Genomic DNA, 24,146 nt, shown 5'->3' on the forward strand with positions numbered 1-24,146 from the left:
TTGCTAGTTTGGAAGCTTCAGGTATATTCTTATGCTTTGGGTGTCTCCTCTTAAATTTAACAGGACTATTAGCTGTAACACTTTCCTAACAGAGACGTCAGGTCTTTGGGTAACCTCCAGCTATGCCGCTGGCTCTTTATCCTTGTTGTTCGGCCTCTGGTCCGCGCAGCGTTGCTTGCTATGCTGTGGGAACGTGTGGAGAAGGACCAGGGCAGAGGCCACGGGAGAGGCGGCACCTGAAGGACAGGCAGGATGTGGACACAGCGCAGTCACCACGACAAAGGAGGCGTGCAGGCTTGGAGAGGGTGGGGCTGCAGAAACGTGTAAAGGGCTTCATCTGCTCCCACTGTTTTCTAGTAGGTTTTATCAGATACTAAGTTTAATCACCAGTGCTATGTTTAATTCAGAAAAAAGAAACAATGAATACATGCTCATTCAATACCCCCATGTGTGTATTTTCATTCAGCTAAGCTGTCAAAACATAGGCATTTCGGTGATCCGACCACAGAAACCCTAAACCCAGTGGGCCCAAACCCCAGTTTTCAAGAAATACTCAAGGTGTCCTCCTTTCACAGCTGCCTGTTCTTGTGGCTCGTTTACAGAGTGGCATCTACTTTTTCTTTTTCTTGCTGGTGATGGATTTGCTGGACACCACAGTGTCCTCTTTCGGGGGGCTCGGTGTGAAACTCGAGGAGGGGGCATCCACCGGTTCCTTGATCACGGTGATGTCCACCTCGTAGTCTTGTCTTTTGGCCTCTTCCTCTCTCAAGCTGTTGAGCCTAACAAGGAGCAAACACAAGAAAGTATCTTTTTTTCCTTTGAAATTTCAAACCCAGTTTTTATGCTGTTGTGTGGTATAAAGTAGTCCATACCTGGATCTCAACAGTGTTTGTCATCACTTTGCCTGAAATAAAAAGTCACGCCATCGACATCTCATCAGTTCAGACTGCACACACCTTAGGTGACTTGCGAAGTACTTGTCTCTGCAGCAACTTGGCTAGTGAGCAGCCTTTTTAAAGTCCTGCTGCGGCTGTTCTTAAGTCTAACGCTCTCCTGCACAGGCCAGCAGGCTCATGATGCCCTTCACAGGTGAGCATCCGCACTCGAGACTGGCCTGTGTGGGGCTGAGCCTAGACACTGCGGCCATGCCTGCACGCTCACCACATCCCAATCACTGTTCTCACTGTTTCAGAAACACGGGCTCCCTCGGTCCTCACAGCAGTCCTACGAGGGGTCACCCCTACCTCCACAGGGGCAGAAATAGGCACATGGGGACAGACCTTGCCCAAGGTCACCCAGGTATAATAAGTGGTGGGGCTGGGATTTGACCCAGGGCAGTCTGGGTCTATGTTATGCTGTGTCCCTGTGGATGCCTGGGGACAAGGGCGTTGTCGCTCCCTTAGCCAGGACAGAACAGGCAGCCACGGGTTCCCAGCCCCACACAAGGGCATGCCGCTCTTTGGAAGTTGTAGACTCTGGTGTCTGTGTGTGTGTGTTTTGTTTTTTAATTTATTTGGTGGTACCACATCTTTGTTGTGGCATGTGGGATCTAGTTCCCTGACCAAGGATCGAACCCAGGCCCCCTGCGTTGGGAGCGAGAAGTCTTAGCCACTGGACCACCAGGAAAGACCCTGACATCATAGCCTTTTAATGCAACTGTTTGGTCCTGAAGCTCGGGGTGAATGCAGAGGACCGGAAAGAAAGATGACCGAGAACCCAGGAGGGAGGGAGGGAGTCAAGAGGTTTATCGCATTACCTTGCTTCCAGCTCCTCGTTTTCCATCTTCCTCTGAAGGGCCGTTGCTTCATTTTGCAGCCTGTTTTCCTTTACTTTCTCCTTGAGGGTTTCTTCATGTTTATGTGCTTGGAAGAGAGTGTTCACAAAAAAGACGTACATATTACTGATCCATGTGTTGAATTTTTCCTTTTGTTCATCCTTGGATTTTTCTTTTTTCCCTGCAAGAAAGGCTGATTGAAATGAACATTGATACAGTCTTGAGTAACGTTGGGAGTGTGCGTTCCCGTTCCCGGTTCTGTCACTAGCTGTGGTGGGCTGAGTGTCCTCGTCCCCCATAAGAGTGATGCTGTGCTCCTCATGGGCTTGTGGGTGTTAAGGGAATGCAAAATGCTTCAGGGACCCCCCGGAACAAGGACGGCATCAGCTGACCCCAGCTATGATGGTCAACACTTCCTTCAGGCCTCCTGGTACCTATATTTTTTTCTAAAATAGCTTAACTATCTCGGTTTTCTAAAATTAAAATCTTAGAAAACTTACAACATTCCCATATTTTCAGAGAAAGGGGAAAAAAACCTCTTGGCTTTTGACTACACTGTCTTTAAAGGTAGTTTTAAGAAAAAAACGTTAAAGGATTTTAACTCTGAATTGAGTAAGAAGGTAGGTAAAATTACTGACTTGATAAGGAATATAGCTTCACATCTACTAAGGCAGCAGACACCCACTCTGGAATGTGTTTAAAATAGTTGATTCCAGGAGGATAACGCTTTGGATAGTTCTGTAATATCAGTAAGACTGGGGATCTGTCAGGACGGCATTTGTTTTTTGATTGTGTCTATTGCTTCGGCTCTTGGGCTCTTTGATGGCGGGGATGGGAGAGGAGTAAGGGCGCAGGGCCTGTGGAAACGCAGGGCAGCCTCCGCCCCAGGAGCCCCTGTGAAGGGCCCAGAGCAGAAGACATGGGGAGAGCCTTGATGCCAGTGCCAGAGTCTACGAGGGCAAAGGGGCACGAAAACCCAGCCACAAAGACTGGCACACCAGTGTTCACAGCGGCATTCTCCATGGCAGCCAAAACTGGAAACCACCCGAGTGTCCGTCAGCTGACGAGTAGGTAAAAATGGGAAAGAGCCGCACCACGGAATACTACTCAGCCATACAGAGGACCAGAATACTAATACGCGCTGCCACGTCAAAGAATCCCAAGACAGCTGTGAGTGAAAGAGGCAGGTGTAAAAGACGGATGATTCCGTTTATATGAGGTGTCCAGAAAAGGGAAATCCGTGGAGAGAGCAAGCCGCAGGCACTAGGTGGCCCACAGGCGCCCCCAGCGATCCAGGCGCCTCACCCACACCTACCGCCACCCCGAGGCCAGCTCCCCGCGGTGGTGACATGGCTGTACCTTTTAATAACCGTGATGTCATTTACAAGCAACAGCTTGCTAGTACCAAGGTTCTAGAATTAAAATACTCACCACTTTGAGATAAAAAGAAGGTCAGCCCTTTGCCTGCAGATTTAAAATTCACTTTGGAAGTTTTTCCGTCACTTACAGATTTCTTGATTTTGGGCTTTTACGTAAAAAAAAAAAAAAATTAAATTTAAAAGAGAAATTATAAAGCAAACTATGGCTTCTGCATCATCATAGACGAACACTAAGTTTCTATGTCGTAAATAATCAGAAAAGGATTCACGAGGCTGACATCCTTACACTAGTTTGACTGTTTTTAACCTGCATAAAATTTGACTTTTTAACCTGTATATTGGCCCTGTTAAGGAAATGAAGAACAGAGCTGCTGTATCCACTGGAAGGCTCCTCCCCCAAGAAACCAAACACGGGACACTCCACCCTGGTCTGCTGGGAGAATGTTTCTTAGCCACCTCTTGGTGGCTGTAATCACCTCACACACGCTGTACGCACCCACATCTCTGCCTCCAGCAGATCTCGCCCTTGAACCCCAAACTGCCTCCAGCTGCCCATAGCTGTCACGGCTTGCACATCTCCTCAGGCACCTTAAGTTAGCACGTGTGCAAACCCAGCTCCTTAGGTTCTCCCCCCAAAACTCCTCTCTCCGTCGAACCCTGGTCCTCCCCTTCATGATAGATGGCAGCTCTATCCTTTCAGTTCTTCAGGCCCAAAAAAATCTTAGAATCCTCCCTGCCTTCTCTTTCCCTCTCAAATTCCGCAGCACTCAAGAAACACGGGCAGATAATCCCAAGCGCTTCCTCACGGGTCTGTCCTCAGCCCAGCGGCCGGGAGCTGACCGGCCACCCTGCTCACGGGCCTCCGTCCCTCTCCAGCCGGGCGCCCCCGGCCGGGCGCTGCCTCCCCCGGTGCACGTTCCTGGCCCGCCCCGACGCGGCTGCCCGGGCTGCCACGCTTCCCGCCCAGCCACCCAGACCCACTCCCGCCTCAGGGCCTCCACGCAGGACAGACTCCCTCTGCTGACCGGCAGCTGCGCTCAGGGGTCACTTCCTCCCAAGACCCCCCTCCGCCCACCCTGTCACTCAGCCTCCACCGCCCACCCCGCTTCTCGTCACACCCCCGAGGCCTGAGTGTGAAGCAGCAGAGAGCACTGCAGTGGCGGGGCACACCCTGGAGCGGGACTGCCCCAGCGCCGCTGCTCAGCAGCTCTGGGACGCTGGGCGAGCCACCTGCCTCTCTGTGCCTCAGCTGCCCCCTGGAGCTGACGGCAGCACCCACCGGGCGTCTGGGCCTTGGATGAGCAGGACCCTGGCAAGCGCGTGGCACCGGCTGAGCGCCCTGCAGGCGTCGCCTCCTGTCCCTGTACCACCACTTCCCTCTCTCCCCCAGAAGGCGAAGCCCACGAGAGGACAGGCCTCCTGCTCCTGCCAGACCCCGGGCCCCAGAGGCGCCCTCACCGCACAGCCAGCGCGTGCCCATGGCCGATGCCGCAGCCTCGGCTGTCTTCCCGGTTGCCTGTCAGTACACACCTCTGACTTCCTTATCTTGCTGATGTCGAGCAGGACACCCAACTTGCTCGAAGATGACTTGGTGCTGCTGAACTGAATGTCGGATTCCTGGCTTGCTACTGCGCTTGGACTCCTGTTCTGGGTGTCCTGCCCAATGACAGACACACAAGAGGGCTTCTGGTCTCCATGGAGATGCACAGGCCTTTAATGCAGTATAACTGACTTATGATATATGACACCTAAAGCGTGCCGTGACGGTAAGTACGGATGTGTCTGCACCTGTGAACCCATCACCTGGGACAGTGAACGTGCCCATCGCCCCAGATGCTGTAAGCCTCAGGGTCCACCCAGTGCTCCCTGCCCCCGAGGGTGTCAATAGGCACTCTGACGCTTGTTGACAGAGCTCCTTTAGCACGGCTAGGAGTCTGCCTCCTGGGTCAAGACCAGGAAATACATTTCCCCTAACTTACAAAATAAATAACATAAGGGACCTTCCCTGGTGGTCCAGTGGCTAAGACTCTATAACGTAAGGGACCTTCCCTGGTGGTCCAGTGGCTAAGACTCTGAGCTCCCATTATAGGACACCTGGGTTCGATCCCTGACTGGGGAACTAGATCCCACATGCTGCAACAGCCAAATAAATAAGCACATTTTTTTCAATAATAAATAAATAAATACTTTAAGACTTCACTAGTTCTTTCCTGAAGGGTTACAAAACCCCAAGATAGTTCTGGTGACGGTTTAACCATTCCAGAATAAAGCCCTTCCTTACTCTGTCAATTCTAAGATATTATCTGTTACCTGCGCTGTCACTGGGTAAGTGCTTCCAGCTTTGTTAACAGACAGGTCATCGTCTGGGAAATCTGAACAGAATTTAGTTGCTGGCTCAGGAACACAGATGAGGGCGAAGCTTAATAGAGCTTCAAAGAATTCCAGGAAAACCAGCTGAAATATAAGAAAAGATAAAAGGGTCAATGTTGACACAACTCGAGGTGGGCCAGAGGCTCTTCTGGGTGTTTGTCTCTATCCTCCAGGAAACGCCACCTTGTTCAGCACTCGGATGCCACAGGAACACACCGGTTTGGAGAAAAACTACAGCCTTTAAGAGATCTATGAGGATGTATGTTCTCTCCTTAGGTTTCTAAGTCACTTTTCTATCTGATGGGAACATGTTGCTGCATATTCACTCATTGAGGACTGTCACTATAAGAAGTATTTCCTCTCTTCCTGAACAACGAGAGAAGTGGCACCCGTGACAGCTGACATCGGAAAGGCTAAGAGACCCTGAGACGGCATGACCGTGTTCTGCACGGAAGCAGCACATGAGTTGGTAAGGGGTAGACTGGGAAAGGAAGACTGTTGTGGTTTGAACTGCGCCTCCTTGGAAAAGGGGTTGGGGGTCCTAAGCCCCAGGATCCTCAGATTTACAGATAATCAAGCTAAGCTGAGGCCGCTAGGGTGGGCCCCAGTTCAGTATGGCAGCCATCCTCATAAGAAGAGGGAGACCGCGGCCCCGAGACAGGCACACAGAGAGAAGATGACCACGACGGGCCAAGGAAGGGGGCCTGGAGCCGACCCTTCGCCACAGCCCGCAGCAGGAACCAGGCCCACCAGCAGCTTTCTGATGCCAGCCTTCAGAACTACAGGCAAGAAATGGCTTACACAAGCCAAAAAAAAAAAAAAAAGAACGTGGGGGAAGGTGTGCATTGAGTACGAATGTTCAGAGGCAGGAGTCTGGTGGGTGTGACCGGGTGGTCAGACCTGGGCTCAGAGAGGCGGCTGTGCTGGAGACAGGATCTTGGTCATTGGTACCCAAGGCAGAACAAACAGCCTGAGTTGGACCTGGGCCGTTCGTGACACCGCTTTACAAACCTCAAGTTCAAAGTTACTGTCGATTCCATCATACATGGAAGGGTTATCCTCTGCTATGACCTCCACAAACTTGGTTGCTGTCAATTCTTTATTTATCATCTTAAAGCTCTGCAAAAGAAACAGCCAATCAAACCATAATGGCTGCTAACTACAAACATATATATATATATATGTACTTTTAAAAATGTCACAGTCCCGCTGAAGATGAGAATGAGGGGAAAATGCATGTAGGCAGGGCCCTCCCTCCACACTGACCCTTCCCTCCAGACTCTGTCCTAAGAACCCGGAAAGCCGGGTTCATGTCCCCAGGCTCGAAGAGTTAGGAGAATTCCTCCCTTGGAAACCTGAACATCCCGGAGAAGAGGTCTATGGACAGTGTGCTGAGGGGTGTGGAGGGGAGCTGGGGCAGTTTCCTGGCTCGCTTACGCCACAGTGAAACCCAGTCCTGGACCGGTGCCGCTCATCCACAGAGTTTCCCATCAGCCTTAGCATGCTACAGTCCTACCTGTGCGTGGACAGCCCAGGTGCACTACTCACTTGTTCCTTGCACATCACAGCTAGACTATTTTGCCTTTCCTAAATTAAAACTCAAAACAGCTACAAACAGAAAGCCACGCTCCACCGTGAGTGGTTACCCGCAACATCCAGAGGAAGTGTCTCATGTTCATGGTGAGCTCGTGGGGAGGGGCTGCGTGTGGTCTGCAGTGCGCTGTGTAGATCTCCCAGCACTTGTCCACGTAAGTCATTGAATAGAGGGTGCGCTGGGCCTCGCAGAATAAATGGCCTGAAGACAGAGTGGAAACACCGACACTCAGAATGATGATTATAGAACTCGACATGGGAAACAGTTAAGGTCCATGTAATCCTGCAGGTTCTGTATTTACCTTTTACACGGCAGGCATTGGGGAGGATGTTCTCATTCATCACTTTTTTAAAGCACAGAAAGAGCGACGGGCTTCGGTCTCTGCGGTTAAAAGGAAACCACCATCACGCCTCCGTCCAGGAGATGGAACTTAGTCCCCCGCTCCCAGAGGGCCGGGTGGACCTCGTGACTGGCTTCTCTGCCAAGTAGACCACGCACAGAAAGGGGAAAGCAGTAAGTCTGCTCTAGAAAACCTGGCTGACAGTGCTGAGTCACGTGCTCACAGGTAACACTGCCAGTGATGAGACAGACTGCTGTCACGCACCGCTGATATGACGGTATTCTTCCCCCAAACCCATAACCTCAGGGTGATGACAGAAAAACATCAGCAAAGCAAAATTGAGGGATATTTCACAAAATAACCAATCAATATTCTTCCAAAGTGTCAAGGTCATAAAAGACCAAAAAAAAAAAAAAAAGATCACAGTTGTAGGGGACTAAAGAGCCAAGTCAAAGGAAAACACCCTCATCCTGGGAAAGACTAAAGACAAGGAAAGGGGGCGGCAGAGGATGAGAGGGCCGGATAGCATCACCGACTCAATGGGCATGGATTTGAGCAGGCTCGGGGAGATGGTGGAGGACAGGGAAGCCTGGCGTGCTGCCGTCCGTGGGGTCGCAAAGAGCTGGACGTGACCTGGTGACTGAACAGAGACAGGACAACGAAACAAGGTGCGACCCTGTATTCGGTCTTGGAACAGACAAGTGAAAACCTCAGGAAGCCCTAAGAAACTCTGAAATTCAGTTAATCAAACGGTAGCGATGTTAATTCCTTCATTTTAAGACGTGCACTGTGATTCTGTAAGACGTAATCATTTGGGGAAGCAGGATGAAGACTATAAACCAATACTCTGTGTTAACTTGGCCACACTCTTGAAAGTCCACAATTATTTCAAAATCAAAGGCTTTTATTAAAAAAAAAAAGATGCAGTATCAAATTTGTTCTGAGAAAGACAGGAAATTCTAAGGAAGAGTTGGTGGTGACTATTTCTGAGTAAAAAACTTGAGGGCTATTTGCAATACTGACACGTGACCTGCATCGGAAGGGTTTTCACAGTTTTTAATTTTGTTTCTCATGGTCTGGGTGGCTAACGTTTGTAAGAAACTTTTGTTTCTAATACTTCAAGGGTACGAAAAATAATCATGAATATCCGAGGAAAGAGAACAATATTATGACAATCGTGACGGTTCGCTCCGCCCCCATCCTACACAGGGGCCCAGAAGGAGAACTTACTGGTATTCTTTGTGATGAATGTGGTAAGCCAGCTGCAAGAGGTAGTTCAAAAATGTCCTCAAAAGTAATGTGGTAAATGGAGAGTGAATTTCTTCCACTGGTATGTCGTTATTGGCTAAAATAAGAAAATTGGAGAGGACGTGACGGCTGAAAGGATGAAGAATCCACCTGCCCATGCAGGAGACACAGGAGATGTGGGTTCCATCCCTGGGTCAGGAAGATCCCCTGGAGGAGGAAATCGGCAACCCGCTGCAGTACTCTTGCCTGGAGAATCCCATGGACAGAGGAGCCTGGCGGGCTACGTGATTAATGCTGCTAATTTTTAATGGGTTTGAAGTCTGTTTCAAAAACTAAAATTTGCAGTTGATACACACACAAAGAACACCAAGTGAGCAAATGCCATTGGTAAATGCCGCCCATAGATTTGCTTGACGCACATGTATTAGTTGCTGAAACGTGTCCGACTCTTTGTGACCCCATGGACTGTAGCCCTGCAGGCTCCTCTGTCTATGGGATTTCCCAGGCAGGAATACTCGAGTGGGTTGCCATTTCCTCCTCCAGGGGATCTTCCTGACCCAGGGATCAGACCCAGGTGTCCCATGCTGCAAGCAGATTCTTGACCATCTGAGCCACCAGGGTTGATATTAGCTCTATCAAGTAGGTAATTTGAGACCTTCGAACCTGCCTCCTACAGTTCAGCTATAGGGAGTAAAACCCTCAAAACTGTTAATTTTACTGCACGAAATTTTTAACCTGAAATCAAGCCCAACCTAAAATTACCTAAAGCCCCTTCTAGACTGTTCCAAGCCCTCCCTGATCTTCTCTGCTTCTGACCTTACAATTTGGTGTTTTTTTAATATATATATAAACTACAGACCAGAGGACATATGCATATGTATAGGACAGCATGCTCTGTCACAGAGATATTTAATTATGAGTCACTGAGGCTTGGTGGGTTTTCAAGGAAACGGTCAGGGGTTGGTGGGTACGGACACGGTAAAGGGCATCACCGTGCATGTCCTGTATGCTACCTGTATAGCTAGCATACTCTGTAAAGAGCCGGATGGTAAATGTTTTAGGCTTTCTGGGCCAGAGAGTCTGTGCCATAACCACTCAGGTCCGGTTCTGCAGGGCAAGAGCAACCACAGACAAGACATCAACAAGTGAACAAGGCTATGTTCCAATAAAACTTTGTTTACAAGAACACCCAGTGGGCTGGATTTTGCCCATGGACCCACTTTGCTGACCCTGCTATGGATGGTCTTCGACTACTGCTGTTATTTCACTAGATTCTGTCTTCAGTTGCATTTTAAGCACCTTGGGAACAAGCCCACATGTTGCTTCCTGGAACACCTCTCCAGACATGTGCCTTCCTCGCTCCCTCAACATTTCCTAACTGGTTTCAAGGTGCTGAGATGTTATACGACCCTTTAGAACAGACGGGAAGGACCTGGAATACTCACCACTGAGCACTCTGTCCATATCAGCAAGGGTTATGTTATGGTGATGGAACTTGCAGTCTTTAAGAAACCTCCAGAAGTGAAGTTTTGTCATCAGAAAGGTGTTATCCAGGGAGCGGTCACAGCCCAGGCTGCTGTAAAAGTTGTAGATTCTTCTTAATTCTGTAATGTTTCTTAAGATAGCATATTCTACCTGAAAAGAGAAAACCACACGAATCTTCAACTGACCTGATAAGAACCACGGTAAAAGAAAACTTGCTTTCTAAATTAAACGAGGTCAAACATGTAGTAGCATTCACCTCTTACTGCTCACTATAAGAGCTCAGGGAATGTTATAGTTGCCCTAACCATTCCAAAGTCAGTAACATGCAATTTCTGAATGAGAAAGTGGAATTACTTTCCTATAGCTCTGTCCTATTCTACCCTGATTCATCCCATCTCCACGGCAGGAACAAAAGTCTCTTGTCTACAGAGGAATTGCTCAGGGGTGAAGAATCCGCCTGCCAATGCAAGAGACGTCGGTTTGATCCCTGGGTCAGGAAGATGCCCCTGGAGGAGGAAATCACAACCCACTCCAGTATTCTTGCCTGGAGAATCCCATGGACAGAGGAACCTGGCAGGCTACAGTCCATGGGGTCGCAAAGAGTCAGATACGACTGAGCAACTGAGTGTGTACAAACACACACACACACACACACACACACACACATCAATATCCCTCATGGACACAGGCACAGAAGTCCTCAGCAACTGAGCGTGTACACACACACACCCCCCACACACACACACCCACACACCCCCACACACCCACACACCCACACCCACCCACCAATATCCCTCATGGACACAGGCACAAAAATCCTCAAAATAACAGCAAGCCAGGGACTTCCCTAGTGGTCCAGTGGTTAGGACTCCGTACTTTCACTGCCAAGGACAGGGGTTCCATCCCTGGTTGGGGAACCAAGATCCCATAAGCCACATGGCCAAAAATATAAAGATTTTTTTTTTAATTAGCAAACTGAAGGGAGCCAATATATAAAAAAGAAGAATACATCAGCACCAAGTGGGGTTTATCCTGCGATGGCTAGGCTGGTTCAACATGTGAAAACTCAATCAGTGTAATTTATCCTACCACATAATCATACCAATCCATTTGGCAAAAATTGTTAACACCCCTTCATGATAAATACCCTCAGCAAATTAGGAATAGAAAGGAACTCCTTAACCTGACAAACAGCAGACAGAAAAACATACAGCTAACACGCCTCGTAACGCTGAAAGCCTGAAATAGGCGACAGTCACAGTCACTGCTTTGCTCGCCACCCCCTCTGTCGCCATTCACCATCTATCATTTTTCCCCAGGCCCTCAGTGGCCTTATGCTGCCCCCAGACTCCTCAGACCCACAAAACTGCAGCCTACACAGTGTCCTGTTTCCCCAAACCTTGAGTCCCATGCGTCTCCCTCTGAAAAAAACAAAAACATCAGAAAATGTGAAGACTGGGATTTGGGGTCCCTATGGAGACAGGGAAGTCCCAGCCGGGCGGCTCCATCAGGCACGTATCACTCTCAGCATCAACTCCTGCCTTTGGAAATTCAACTCGATTGGATAAGCAAGTGGAGTTGGCCCTATTCCCTGCTCCAAAGGACACGGAATTTTCTTCAGGAAGCTGAAAATCTAGTCGATATCACAAGACACATATACAGGAAGGAAGTCTCCTTACAGAACAGAGTCAGGGAGGGACAAGAGACGGATTCAAGGACAAAGCGGCCTGGAGGGCCAGTGCCTGAGCTGAGCTCTGGAGAACTGAAGAGCGGGCTGGACTTCACAGTCCACGATCCTCAGGTGTAAACAGCTGGTTGGGATTAGACACATGCTCACGAAACGAGGTCCAGCTACACATAATTTTTTCTCTAAGTATTTCGACATTGTGAATAATTTCTAAGGGTCTGAAGTTCTTTTGAATCCCAGAAGCCTATGACAACACACAGCAGAATTAATGTCCTCCAGAGTGAGGTGACCACAGCCTTGGCCTTCAGACCAAGCCAGAGGGGCAGGGGTTGACTGACCCGCGGAAAAAACGTGAAAGTGAAAGTGTTAGTCGCTCGGTTGTGTCCTACTCTTTGTGACTCTATGGACTGTAGCCCGCCAGGCTCCTCTGACCACGGGATTCTCCGGGCAAGAATACTGGAGCAGGCTGCCACTATCCATCTGTAGGGGATCTTCCCAACCCTGGGATCAAACCCAGGTCTCCTGCATTGCAGGAGATTCTTTACCATCTGAGCCACCAGGGAAGCTCTGGGTAATTCATGGGGTCCTTTCATCCGAACTTCCTTTTTCTCAGGAAGCCGGCTCACTCACATGGGATTCTAGAAAATTAAATGAGAGGATATTTAAGCCAAGTGACTCCCAGGTGTATAAAAAATACTTGATACAGAACAGCAGTCATCAACAGTATCTCCCCAAGACTATGGAGAGTTTGCTCAGATTTAAGCCCAAAATATATATATATATATTTCTAACAAAGAAGGTTTTTACCTGCTTCTTTTCTTCTGACTGGTCTCTCTCAGGGTACATTTTCAGCAATAAACTGAGATCCAGCTCGAGGCTCGAGCCTAACAAGGAATTACTTTCATTGCCATCAAGCTTTCTCATGATTTCTAGCAAATGAAGGCAAACACAGGGGATAATTGTGAAAAGCAATATTGAAATGTTTCAAACGTTATGTCAAAATGATTTTCTGTAAAAATGTGACATAAGAGTATTCAAAAACCTACAAGAAGGCAGTTGTGGGGACTTCCCTGGTAGTCCAGTGGCTAAGACTCTGCACTCCCAATGCAAGGGGCCGGGGTTTGACCCCTGGTCAGGGAATTAGATTCCATATGTCCCAATTTAACAAAAGATCCTGCATTTGTAACTAAGACCCCTCACAACCAAATAAATAAATCTTTTATATATATATATTTTTAAGACAGCAGTTGCTCACAGGAAATTTGTGTTTTCTTCTGAAATATTAGGTACATGTTTTGATATCAGTGATAAAGAATCTGCCTGCAATGCAAGAGACCAGGGTTCAAACCCTGGTTCAGAAAGATCCCCTGGAGAAGGGAACGGCAACCCACTCCAGTATTCTGGCCTGGAGAATTCCATGGACAGAGGAGCCTGGCAGGCCCATGGGTTCACCAAGGGTCGGACAGGAGTGAGCAACTAACACTTTAAGTTGATGCACTGTTACCCGTCAGCCTCCCTCCAGCTGGAAGCGGACGCTCCTACCAGCACTGATGGAGGGCTTGCACTGCTGGCACTTGAAGGCACCCTCTGAAGGCGAGTTCGGGTAGCTCATCACTTCCCCGTCCAGATTCGGAAACACCACTATGTGATCCTTGGAAAACAGGCCATCATACACACGCCCATTCTTGAAGGTTAATCGGCCCTGCAGAGAGAAAGACAGCTGTTTGCAGCTTAGGGAAAGATTTTTAGAAACCACTGGTAAATCTACATCAATATCTTTTCAACAGTTGGTAGGCTTTCATTTGTTAAGATCTGCACTTAGTTCACACAGAGTCAGGCTCATAGAGTCTCAAGTCACAGCGTAGGTCCTCTCTCCCAAGTCCCCTTTTCCTCTCCTCTCTCTGTATCTCCCCCACCATCTCTCCATAACCCTGAGCACCCCTAGGTCACAGAACGTGGCTTATTAAATAATGACCAGCAGAGGTGCCTATCGCAGAATGGGGACTTATCTTGATATTTGTCACACCCAGGCCAATAGTTGGTCTGACTCAGAGGTGGGCAAATGACCCAATCCAGCTCAGTAAAGCTAAAGACACGTGTGGGAAATGTCTGTGAAAGAAGTTTCTTCTCTCCTTCTACTTGGTGGGGTATGTAGGTGAGAAGCCTGGAACCACAACAGCCATCTTGCAGTCATGAGGGAGGAACAGCATAATAGTGACGCTGACATGGTAGGAGAGACGTGGATGGATGGAAGAGAAAGATTTAAGCTAGATTTTCTGTTACTTGCAACCAAAACCACCCTAACACACACATACACCACAGCCTAATTAAATAAACTCTAAATATACAAGAAATTGATGATACGTTAGAAATTACTCTGGTGGTGCAGATGGTAAAGAATCTTCCTGCAACGCAGAAGACCCAGGTTCAGTCCCTGGGTTGGGAAGATCCCCTGGAGAAAGGAATGGCTACCCACTCCAGTATTCTTGCCTGGAAGATTCCATGGACAGAGGAGTCTGGTGGCCTATGGTCCATGGGGTCACAAAGAGTTGGACATGACTGAGCAATTAACACACACACTCAATCATCTTAAATTGGTAAGCTAGGCTACACAGAACGGCTAATACAGTTTCCTAGGTAGAGAAAGTCATGCCTTTACATAACCTTCAAGATGCAACCTTCACAGGTCTGTACTTACCATGCCGTGTTTTTTATTGGAGACCCACTCTCCCTCATACACGGCTCCGCTGGCATAGTAGAACTTTCCATGGCCATGGCGATATCCGTTCACAAACTCTCCTACGTATTCGTTTCTCAAAGGATACTGGGAGTAGGGGATTCTCTTTAGAAACCATGTGTGTGTGCCAAGGCCGTTCTGAAAAGAAGGCAAATTTCCATGAGAAATACTCAAAACATTTCCTCTTTGTACCTGAATCTATTCAAATAAGGTATGAATCAAATACAGGGGCTCATGGGAAGGGGCAAAAAGCATGGGGGTTGGGGTCGCACAGACTCCGTCCTCACAGGAGTCACGGGACTGATGAACTTACCAGTCAAAGAACCCAACTTGCGTGCGAGACCTTTAGAGAAAAGCAAATGCTAACAAAACAGCGCTTTTTAAAAGGCTGATTTAACCACAGAAAGAGCGGAATCATGATGCCATCAGCAACATGGATGGACCTAGAGATGACAGGACCTGGACTGAAGCCAGAAAGAAACAGACAAATACCGTACGATATAGATCATATGTGCAACCTAAAATACAGCACAAGTGACTGTATCTACAAAACAGACTCACAGAACAGGCCTGTGGTTGCCAAGGGGAAGAGGGAGTAGGGGAGGGAAAGACTGGGAGTCTGGGATTAGCAGATGCAAACTCCTACTTATAGAATGAACAGACGACACCTTCCCACTGTACTGCACAGGAAACTATATTCGGTCATCAGTGATACACCACAATGGAAAAGAGTATGTATACGTGGATAACTGGATCACTAAGTCATCCAGCAGAAATTAACACAAAGCTGTCAATCAACTACACGTTAGTAATTTTTTTTTTTTTTAAAAAAAGAGGCTGATTTAGGGGCTTCCCTGGCAGTCCAGCGGTTAGGACTCTGCACTTCCACGGCAAGGAGGATGGGCTCAACCCCTGCTCAGCGAACTAAGACCCCATATGCCAGGCGGCATGGCCAAGCAACAGAAAAAGGAAAAGAAAACTGAAAATTGTTTAAAGGCTGATTTAGTCGAGTAATCATCACGAGAGTTTCTAAATTTAACACTGCCTGAATTTCAGATTGCCACACGATCGATACCCAAGAAACAAATCGCGGGCTGAGAGTCAGCAGAGCGCCTGCCGCTGGGTTGCTGCTACTGTTGTTACACGGTGGCTCGGTTGTGTTTGACTCTTCGCGACCCCATGGACTGTAGCCCACCAGGCTCCTCTGTCTGTGGGAATTCCCAGGCAAGAACACTGGAGTCGGTTGTCATTTCCTTCTCCAGGTCATCTTCCTGGCCCAGGGACCGAACTCAGGTCTCCTGCACTGCAGGCAGGTTCCTCGCCGCTGAGCCACCAGGGAAGCCCCGCCTCTGGGCGTGTTCTGCGGAGACCCGCCGGTACCTGGACCCCGTGCCTCCACTGACCGGTGTACTCCTCGTTAGTCGTCAGCCACCTCATCCTACCTTCCCCGTGGCGCATGTTGTTCTCCCACTGACCCTCGTATATGTTCCCGGACTTGTAACTAGGGCCACAAACCAAACAGTTAAAACTGGTTATCTCATGTTCATTTACCTTGAAGGACTTTATCTTAAACTTTCTCCCTAAACACCTCTGAAGAAATCCAGCCCTTGTGCCCATACAATCTTCCCTGTATTTGAATTCAGTGGACAGGCATGAGGTTTGCAAAAGCATCTCTCCCAGGGGTGGGGGTTGTGGAGGGTGGGTGGGGGGAGAATAGGTCACTGTATAAAACCTTTTGATCATTTAATTATCTGACAAAGTATATAAGAATAGCGCTTTTTTCTTTTTTAATCTTTTAAAAACAATTCCCTATACTATTATGGTTAATACTTTGGTTAATGTTAAAATTAAAATATTTAATTAAAATAATTGAAACCAAAATATTGGTTAACATTTTGCCCCAGATATTTTATTTCTTTGCCCAAAATAGTTGGCTCCATCAGCTGAATCTAAATATTCCACCCTGCTTATACAGCAAATGTATTCTCTGTAAGTTCTGCACCTTATCTTTAAATAGCCTCAGGGAAAAGCTATCTGGGGCCACAAATGCTTTTCGCTAGCACCGGAAACATGGCAGGGGAGGGGAGGAGACCGCAGATACCTACCATCTTATCCCCCAGCCCTTTCTGATGTTGTATATCCAGTCTCCTTCATACCAAGAGGTGCCCTCTTGATTATAATAAATGGAGCCCTAGAACAAGGAATACCATTAAAAAAAAAATCAAACCTCATAAAACTGGTTTTTGAAAAAGGTAAAGATAGAAGCGTATGATTTTAGGGCATCTGAAGGATGTGGAGATGTCATCCTTACGACATCTTCGGTAAGACGTAAAACCGGGCTCATGCTTCCGGTTTGTGACTGAGGACGTGGTCACGTGTGTGGCTGCCTCGCCCACCTTTCCGTGTCTCTTGCCGTGGCACCAGTGGCCGATGTAGGACACAGGCTGCGTGCTGCACTTGAACATGCCGAATCCGTGCCTCATGCCGCTGACCACCTCTCCTTCATAGGTGCTGCCATCTGGCCACGTGAAGACGCCGTGGTTCATGGGGACGTTCTTCACAAAGTCGCCCTGTGGCAACACGGCCATCAGAAAGAAGCAAGCGGGGAGATCCCTCACCTGGAGACGCAGAGACCACGCCGGCCTCTTTTCCCAAGGCAAAGGCTGAGTAACCCCTGAGCCCCCAGCCCCCTCCTCCCGTCCCTGCACAGCCCAGCCTCCCTCACCGCATCCCGGCACCGAGCAGAAACCCAGGTGGAATGAACGACCGGGAAGGCTGTGAGCCAACAGAGCTCCAGGAAGCCGGCAGAAGACATGGTGCAGGGGCGCCTCCCAAGCCTGGCCTTGGCAACTCTGGACTCTGTAACCCGCCTCAAGGGAGACTAATTCACTGCTTCCCAGGAGATGCTGACCATTAGCCAGGCTCAGTGATGGCCGGTGGAAACTCCAACACTCTGCAGACACATCAGCTGACTGCCTGCCCCAGGGGTGCCTTTCAGATAATCCCCTGTGGTCGGGGCCCTGGAGGGGTGCATAGCAGGAGTTCCTGCACATCTCAGCCTGGAGGCTTCGGGTTCCTCTCCAGGAACGTGAGCCTCTGCAGGTGAGATCTCACCAGACATCCCAGGAGGCCAGGGACCTTCCTGAGGACGCGTCTGGGAGAGCAGGAACCCTGCCCGTAAACCCTCCTGACTGGGCTGGTGTGTATGTTGGAGGGGGCAACGTCTACCGGAATCAGCCCCACCTGACCTTCCAGAGATGATAAATGAACCAGAGGCCAGGCCAGGCAGCAGGGTCTGGGGGAAGAGATGCGTTCCTGGGAAAGCCTGGCCTGAAATGGCAGTTGGCACCCAATCCTCTGCTGCCCTGGACCTTGGGTGCTCTCTTCCCTCCATGATGGTGACGGAGGACGCCCTTCCCTCGCTCTGCCCAGCCCCGTCTCCCGCTGCCCAGTCCACTCAGCTGCCCACCTGGCCCAGACATGCCTGTTTCCCTCCTGGGGCTGTTTGAGTATGTGCATTAGGCCCTCCGTTTTAAATACTTTCATTACGACTTATAAACATCATGGCGTTAGCAGCTCTGCAACTGTGATTTTCAGAGCAGCGTTTCAGGCCCACCCACATTGTGCAGACACCGATCTAAAAATACATACTCCCCTCAGCCCAGCAAGATGGGATACGTGAAACCCATATCACGGAACATTAGTAGCCAGTAAAAATAGATTGATCTCAGCCAATGGATGTGATCTGATCTCTAGAAAAACACAGGGGCAGAAGAGAGGGTATAATGAACTATCTCTGGGACTTCCCTGGTGGCCTAATGGCTAAGACTCCAAGTTTCGAATGCAGGGGGCCAGGGTTCGATCCCTGGTCAGGGAACTAGATCCCAAAGGCTGCAACTAAGACCCGGCACAGCCAAATAAGTAAATAAAAAGTAAGTAAATAAAGTACCTCTGTTTATAAAAAGGTGGGAGAGGCTGAAGAATATCTCTAGAATATACAGACAGAACTGGAAACTGGTGACAGTTTCCAGAGGGGCCCCTAGAATAACGACTTATTTGTCACCTCCGTTCTTTTGGTTTGTGGATTTTTTTAACCCATGTGGTGAGCAATTTTTATGAAACTCGCTTTTTTTTTTCTTCCTTTTGGCTGCATTATGCAGCAGGCCAGATCTTAGTTCCCCAACAAGGGATCGAACCCAGGTCCCCTGCAGTGGAAATGCAGAGTCCTAACCACTGGACCGCCCAGGGAAGACCCTGATACTAGCTAAGAACCTGTGGGAACCTACCGTTAAATTACATAGTTAGTTTAGAACTGCAACATATTATACACTTTACCTCGTATTTCAATCCATCAGCCCAGATGTAAGTCCCCTGTCCATGCATGAGTCCTTCGGAGAACATGCCCTTCAAAACAGAACAACAAAGCCTCAGGCCCAATTTTGATTTCATATAACTCCCACCCAGAGATTCAGCTCTTAAAAGGGAACCGTGTTCCACAAAATGCTGGTACAGCATTCAGCTGGGAGCTGGCACCGCACTGGCGTCCATCTGGTTCTAAAAAGGATCTGAGGAGTCCAGAAAAACCTAGGTCCCTAAAACTGACACCAGGCGGTGCTAAGCAGTTGTTAAACTGAGCTCTGAATTCAGCCTTCCTCTCCTAACTAAGCTGTTGGAAAACTACCATTCAAAAGAACTCATATGCTTTGGGTTTTGCATTTCAAACTTTAAAGGTTTTTTTTAAAATTATTTACACCAGATGTCCTCAGTCGCTCAGTCGCATCCAACTCTTTGCAACCCCATGGACTGTACCCGCCAGGCTCCACAGCCCTTGGAATTTTCCAGGCAAGAATACTGGAGTGGGTTGCCATTTCCTTCTCCAGGGGATCTCCCTAGCCCCGGGATCGAACCCGAGTCTCTTGTATCTCCCACATTGGCAGGTGGATTCTTAACCACTGAGCCACCTGGGAAGCTCCATCTAGACTTGACGGAACTGATTAAACCATCATCTGGATATCAAAAATGATGACATTTTCAGTGTCACATTTTTTGTTTTCTCTTATTGGAAATTGTAAGTATTTATCCCAAAGGCAGATGGGACATTTTAATGAATACTATTCAACCATAATAAATGGCCTTTTTTTTTTTTTGGCTTTACTCCCTGGCTCATGGGATCTTAGTTCCTCAAGCAGGGGCTGAACCTGGTCCCTTAGCAGTGAAATTGTGGAGTCCTAACCACTAAATGGGCAGGGAATTCCCATAAATGGCATTTTTAAGGGTTTTTTACTACACAGGACAAGAAACACGTTAAGGGGAAAAATCAGGGTATTGAAACCCATGCCTTTTGACCTCAACTACAAAAAAATCTGTTCTCCTACAACAAGCACATATTTCTTAGATAATCTCAATGAATGAATGAATACCTCCACTGTAGCCTCATGAATAAACACGCACAAAAAAAACCGCAAAATACCCCCAAAGTATCTAACAATTGTGGCGTAGCTCTGAATGTTAAATCAGAGCACTATGCAATAATTAAAATACTAATTATGGAAGAGGGGATGGGGAGTTAGTGTTCAATTCAGTTTGGGAAGATGAAAAAGTTATGGAGATGACGGCTGACCAAGAAGGTGGACAGACTTAACATTACGGAAGTGAAAGTCGCTCAGTGGTGTCGACTCTTTGTAACCCCTCTTGGACTTCTCCAGGCCAGAATACTGGAGTGGGTCACCGTTCCCTTCTCCAGGGGATCTTCCCAACCCAGGGATCGAACCCAGGTCTCCTGCATTGCAAGTGGATTCTTTACCAGCTGAGCCACCAGGGAAGAATACTGGAGTGGGTAGCCTATCCCTTCTGCAGCGGATCGTCCTGACCCAGGAATGGAACCAGGGTCTCCTGCACTGCAAGTAGATTCTTTACCAACTGAGTTATCAGGGAAGCCCAACATTATTGAAATTTACACTAAAAAATACTAAATCTTCTTTCTTAAATGGTAAATTTAATGTACATTTTACCACAAACTTTTAACTTATGAAAAGCATACATCAATATAGCAATGTAGTCCTAAGTGAAAAAAAAGATTCAAGATGTTATCTACAAAATCAACACGCCCACGTAAAAATACCGATTCATCCATTCAGGAAATAAAAGGGACACAGAAAACTGAAAAAATTTATGGCAAAAGGATGCTGGGATTTCAATTTTACTCTTTGTTATTTACTTTAGTGACCTTAATGTTGTTTGTCCAATAAATAAAAATCAGGAAAAGGAAAAGAAAATCTAAAACTGGGAGAAGGAAAAAAAATCTAAAACGATTATTTCCCTTAAAATATGTACTCAGAGTTCACAATAAAATCAGCATTAAGTATTCTGGAATTGGAATCGGAGGACGTTTCCGAAGACGCAAATCTAAGATGATCACCCCACACTGTCTGCCTTGCCCAGTCCCAAAACGTGTAACTCACCCTGTAGGTACAGCCTCCTTGGAAGATGGCAAACCCTTCTCCCTCATATAGTCCACGGACTTTCTCCCCTTCGTAGCTGCAATGACATAAAGCTCAAGGCAGTAAATCGTGAGGAAACGCCAGTGACTGGGGGTTATAACAGAAAAGCAGTATCAGTGAAGACGTGCAAACGATCTCTCATGTTCCCCCAACAAGCATCACCCCCATGCCCCCAGGACCACTGTGTGTCTGCCCTTTCTGAGCACTGGGGCTTGGGCTGTGAACAAGTTCCTGCCCTCAGAAGTTTATGGTCCAAAGAGGAGAGACAATCAAAAGGAAACAAATGAACACAATAATTCCAGACCACATTCAATTTTTGTGAAAGAAATGGTCGGGGAAGGCGACCCTGAATGAGGAGGAGGTTACCTGGTAACAAAGCACTTTGAGAAGAGGATCCCTGGGAGGAGGGAACTGCAGGTGCCAAGGCTCTGAGGCAGGAAAGAGCCCGCTATCTCAAGCTCAGCTGCATGGCTGGACCACACTGAGGAGGGGAGTGATGGGAGGGAGACCAGGGGAGGCAGAAGCTGGGTGGGCAGGCAGGTGGGCTGAGATAAAGACTTGCCATTAAGTACAAAGCTCTAGAAGGAATCATGAGAGGGTTTTCAGAACTGGGTTGGACAGGACCAGACTTACATCTTAAAAAGATCACTCTGGCTGCTTCAGAGAACAGACTCGGGGGGAGAGTGAGCTGCTGGGAGGGAGCAGTGGGCAGTGAGAGAGATGAAAGCGTTGGGAATATTCCGGACAGTTTTCCATCTGGGGTGTGAAAACATTCTGGAAATGGACAGTGGGGATGGCTGCATAACGTGGAGAGTGTACTTAATGCCTCTGATTTACACATAAAAGGATTTAAAATATGTATATTTCACTATGATAATTTTAAAACTTTTTTTTTAAAGATATATTCTGGATGTAGAACCAATAGGGCTTGCTGATGTGCTGGCTTTGGGCAAGGGAGATGCCAAGAACAGTGCCCAGATTTTTAGTTCCAAACTGATAACGTGTGACTTTATCACCTTGCTCACCTCCAGGCTCTGAGGTGAGTGAGGTGGAAAACAAATGGACCTGGAACAGCCCTGACCACAGTGGGCGTATTCCAAGAATCCAGAGAAGAGTAAATATTAGAAAACCTAGGATGAGGAGATTAGTTCTACGACTTCAGGCCTGGATGTAGGGAAATGGTGATGCCTGGGAGAAACGGGGACCAAGGGATGAACCCACAGCTGGGAGAGAAACAGCAGCATCCAGAGAAACCTTCTAAAGTGCGAATTCTCATTTATTTCCCCCCATTAAGAACCTGAGGCTCAGAAAGGTTCGGCGATGGGGCTGGCATCCTAGAGCTAAGACTCAAATCCTGACTGTGGTATTTCAAGTCCTGCAGTCTTTGCCCTGGGACGCAAGATCAGTGGACGATGTCTAGTAGGGCATTAAAAAAAATGAACCAAAAACTCACGGAGACGGAACAATGCCAAAGGCATAGATGTTTACAGTCGTCTAAGGAGATAGAAGGAAGGAAGGGAAGTCGCTCAGTCCTGTCCGACTCTTAGCGACCCCATGGACAGCGGCCCACCAGGCTCCTCGGTCCATGGGATTTTCCAGGCAAGAGGACTGGAGTGGGGTGCGAAGTAAAGCTATAATAAGAGATCATCCACAGACAGAGGACAGACAGCATGGAGGTCGGAGACACGGGAATGTGGAAGAGGCAGCTCATTAAATCACCGTGCAAGAAAAAAGGAAAGTCAAGACTGCCTGGTGATCCCGTGGCTAAGACTCGGTACGGGCTCCCAGTGCAGGGGGCCTGGGCTCAGTCCCTGGTCAAGGAACTAGATCCCACTTGCCGCAACTAAGACCCCACACAGCCAAGTAAGAAAAGAAAGAAACATTTAAAAGAAAGGAAGAAATCACCTTTCTACTATGAGTTTGGTCAGAACGGGCTCTTCATACTGGGTGGCATCTTCATTCGGCACATTGTCGCTTTTGGCCTCTCTCTTGCCTGCCGGGTCCTTGAGCGGCACGTCCAGTGGTGGCGCGGCACTCGGCGACGCGTCTTGCCTAGCAGCGCTGCCATCTTGTTTGGCAAACTCTGGATAATCGGAGGGAGACGAGGGAGAACGGGCGGACTTGTCCCCCTTTTTATCTGCTCTTTTCTTTTCTTTCACCATGGCCTTTAGAAGACCTAAGGTTCACTTTATTTAGATAAGTATCCAATGACTCCTTCAGTTGAAAGCTGTGTGTTTCAAGGAGTTGGGGAGTTTCTGAAAAATAAAAATTATGTCTCTGAATACTTGAGGGTTTCACTCATCGTTACAATTTTAGTCTTTTTAAAAAGCTATTTATATTTATGGATTTGGCTGAGCCGGGTCTTAGTTGTGGCATATGGGATCCAGTTCCCCAACCAGGGATGGAACCTGAGCCCCTGGCATTGGGAGCACAGAGTCCTCGTCACTGGACCACCAAGGAAGTCCCTACAACTTTAGTTTTACAGCCCCAATGTCATTATCATTCTCTTCCTACAGCCTGAAAAATTAATTACAAGGATCAAGTATCACCAAGTTATAAAATGCAATTTCAATATTGCATTGTCCTAAGATTTTTTAAATTAGAACCACCATCTATCATTTCTTTTCAAAGAGTGTTCCAGTGAGAAGGGCAACCCTTTGTGGGAAAAAAGTATCAACCTAACCTCTAAAATCTTACCTACCACCAGCTCATACTGTAAAAGCCCCCCTGTACGTTCCCCTGGCAAAGTGCTCAGGAGCTGAACCCAGGCTTCTGCATTGTTCCCTTCCCAATGGTCCTTCTGCTTCAGATGTCAAACAGGAATAATAGTAACTTGTCTGTGTGCCGCGATTCATGGGGTTGCAAAGAGTCGGACACGACTGAGCCACTGAACTGAACTGCACTGCTTATAAGGATTAAATAAGATGATGCACAAAATCAATTATTCTGTCACTTTCCTATTTTCAAACTTGCAGCCATTGGCTACCTACTCCCTGGGACAGCATGAAAATACATTGAGGCCTCCTATGTCA

General features: G+C 47.9%; 1 protein-coding gene across 1 annotated transcript; it reads right to left on the reverse strand.

The window, feature by feature from the left end:
- LOC102174532 (radial spoke head 10 homolog B) lies at positions 17-23,364 on the reverse strand. The gene is made up of 19 exons (XM_005697888.3): positions 23,020-23,364; positions 21,076-21,151; positions 18,950-19,018; positions 17,011-17,184; positions 16,720-16,805; positions 15,995-16,115; positions 14,576-14,752; positions 13,420-13,579; positions 12,685-12,806; positions 10,151-10,340; positions 8,688-8,802; positions 7,419-7,498; positions 7,170-7,318; positions 6,535-6,642; positions 5,464-5,607; positions 4,684-4,809; positions 3,206-3,299; positions 1,757-1,955; positions 17-779 (listed from the first exon to the last, which is right to left on the reverse strand). The coding sequence occupies exons 1-19, from the start codon at positions 23,274-23,276 to the stop codon at positions 611-613; spliced, it is 2,616 nt and encodes an 871-aa protein (XP_005697945.1). The 5' UTR covers positions 23,277-23,364; the 3' UTR covers positions 17-610.

Source organism: Capra hircus, chromosome 25 (genome assembly GCF_001704415.2).
Source record: "Capra hircus breed San Clemente chromosome 25, ASM170441v1, whole genome shotgun sequence".
NCBI classification, from domain to species: domain Eukaryota; kingdom Metazoa; phylum Chordata; class Mammalia; order Artiodactyla; family Bovidae; genus Capra; species Capra hircus.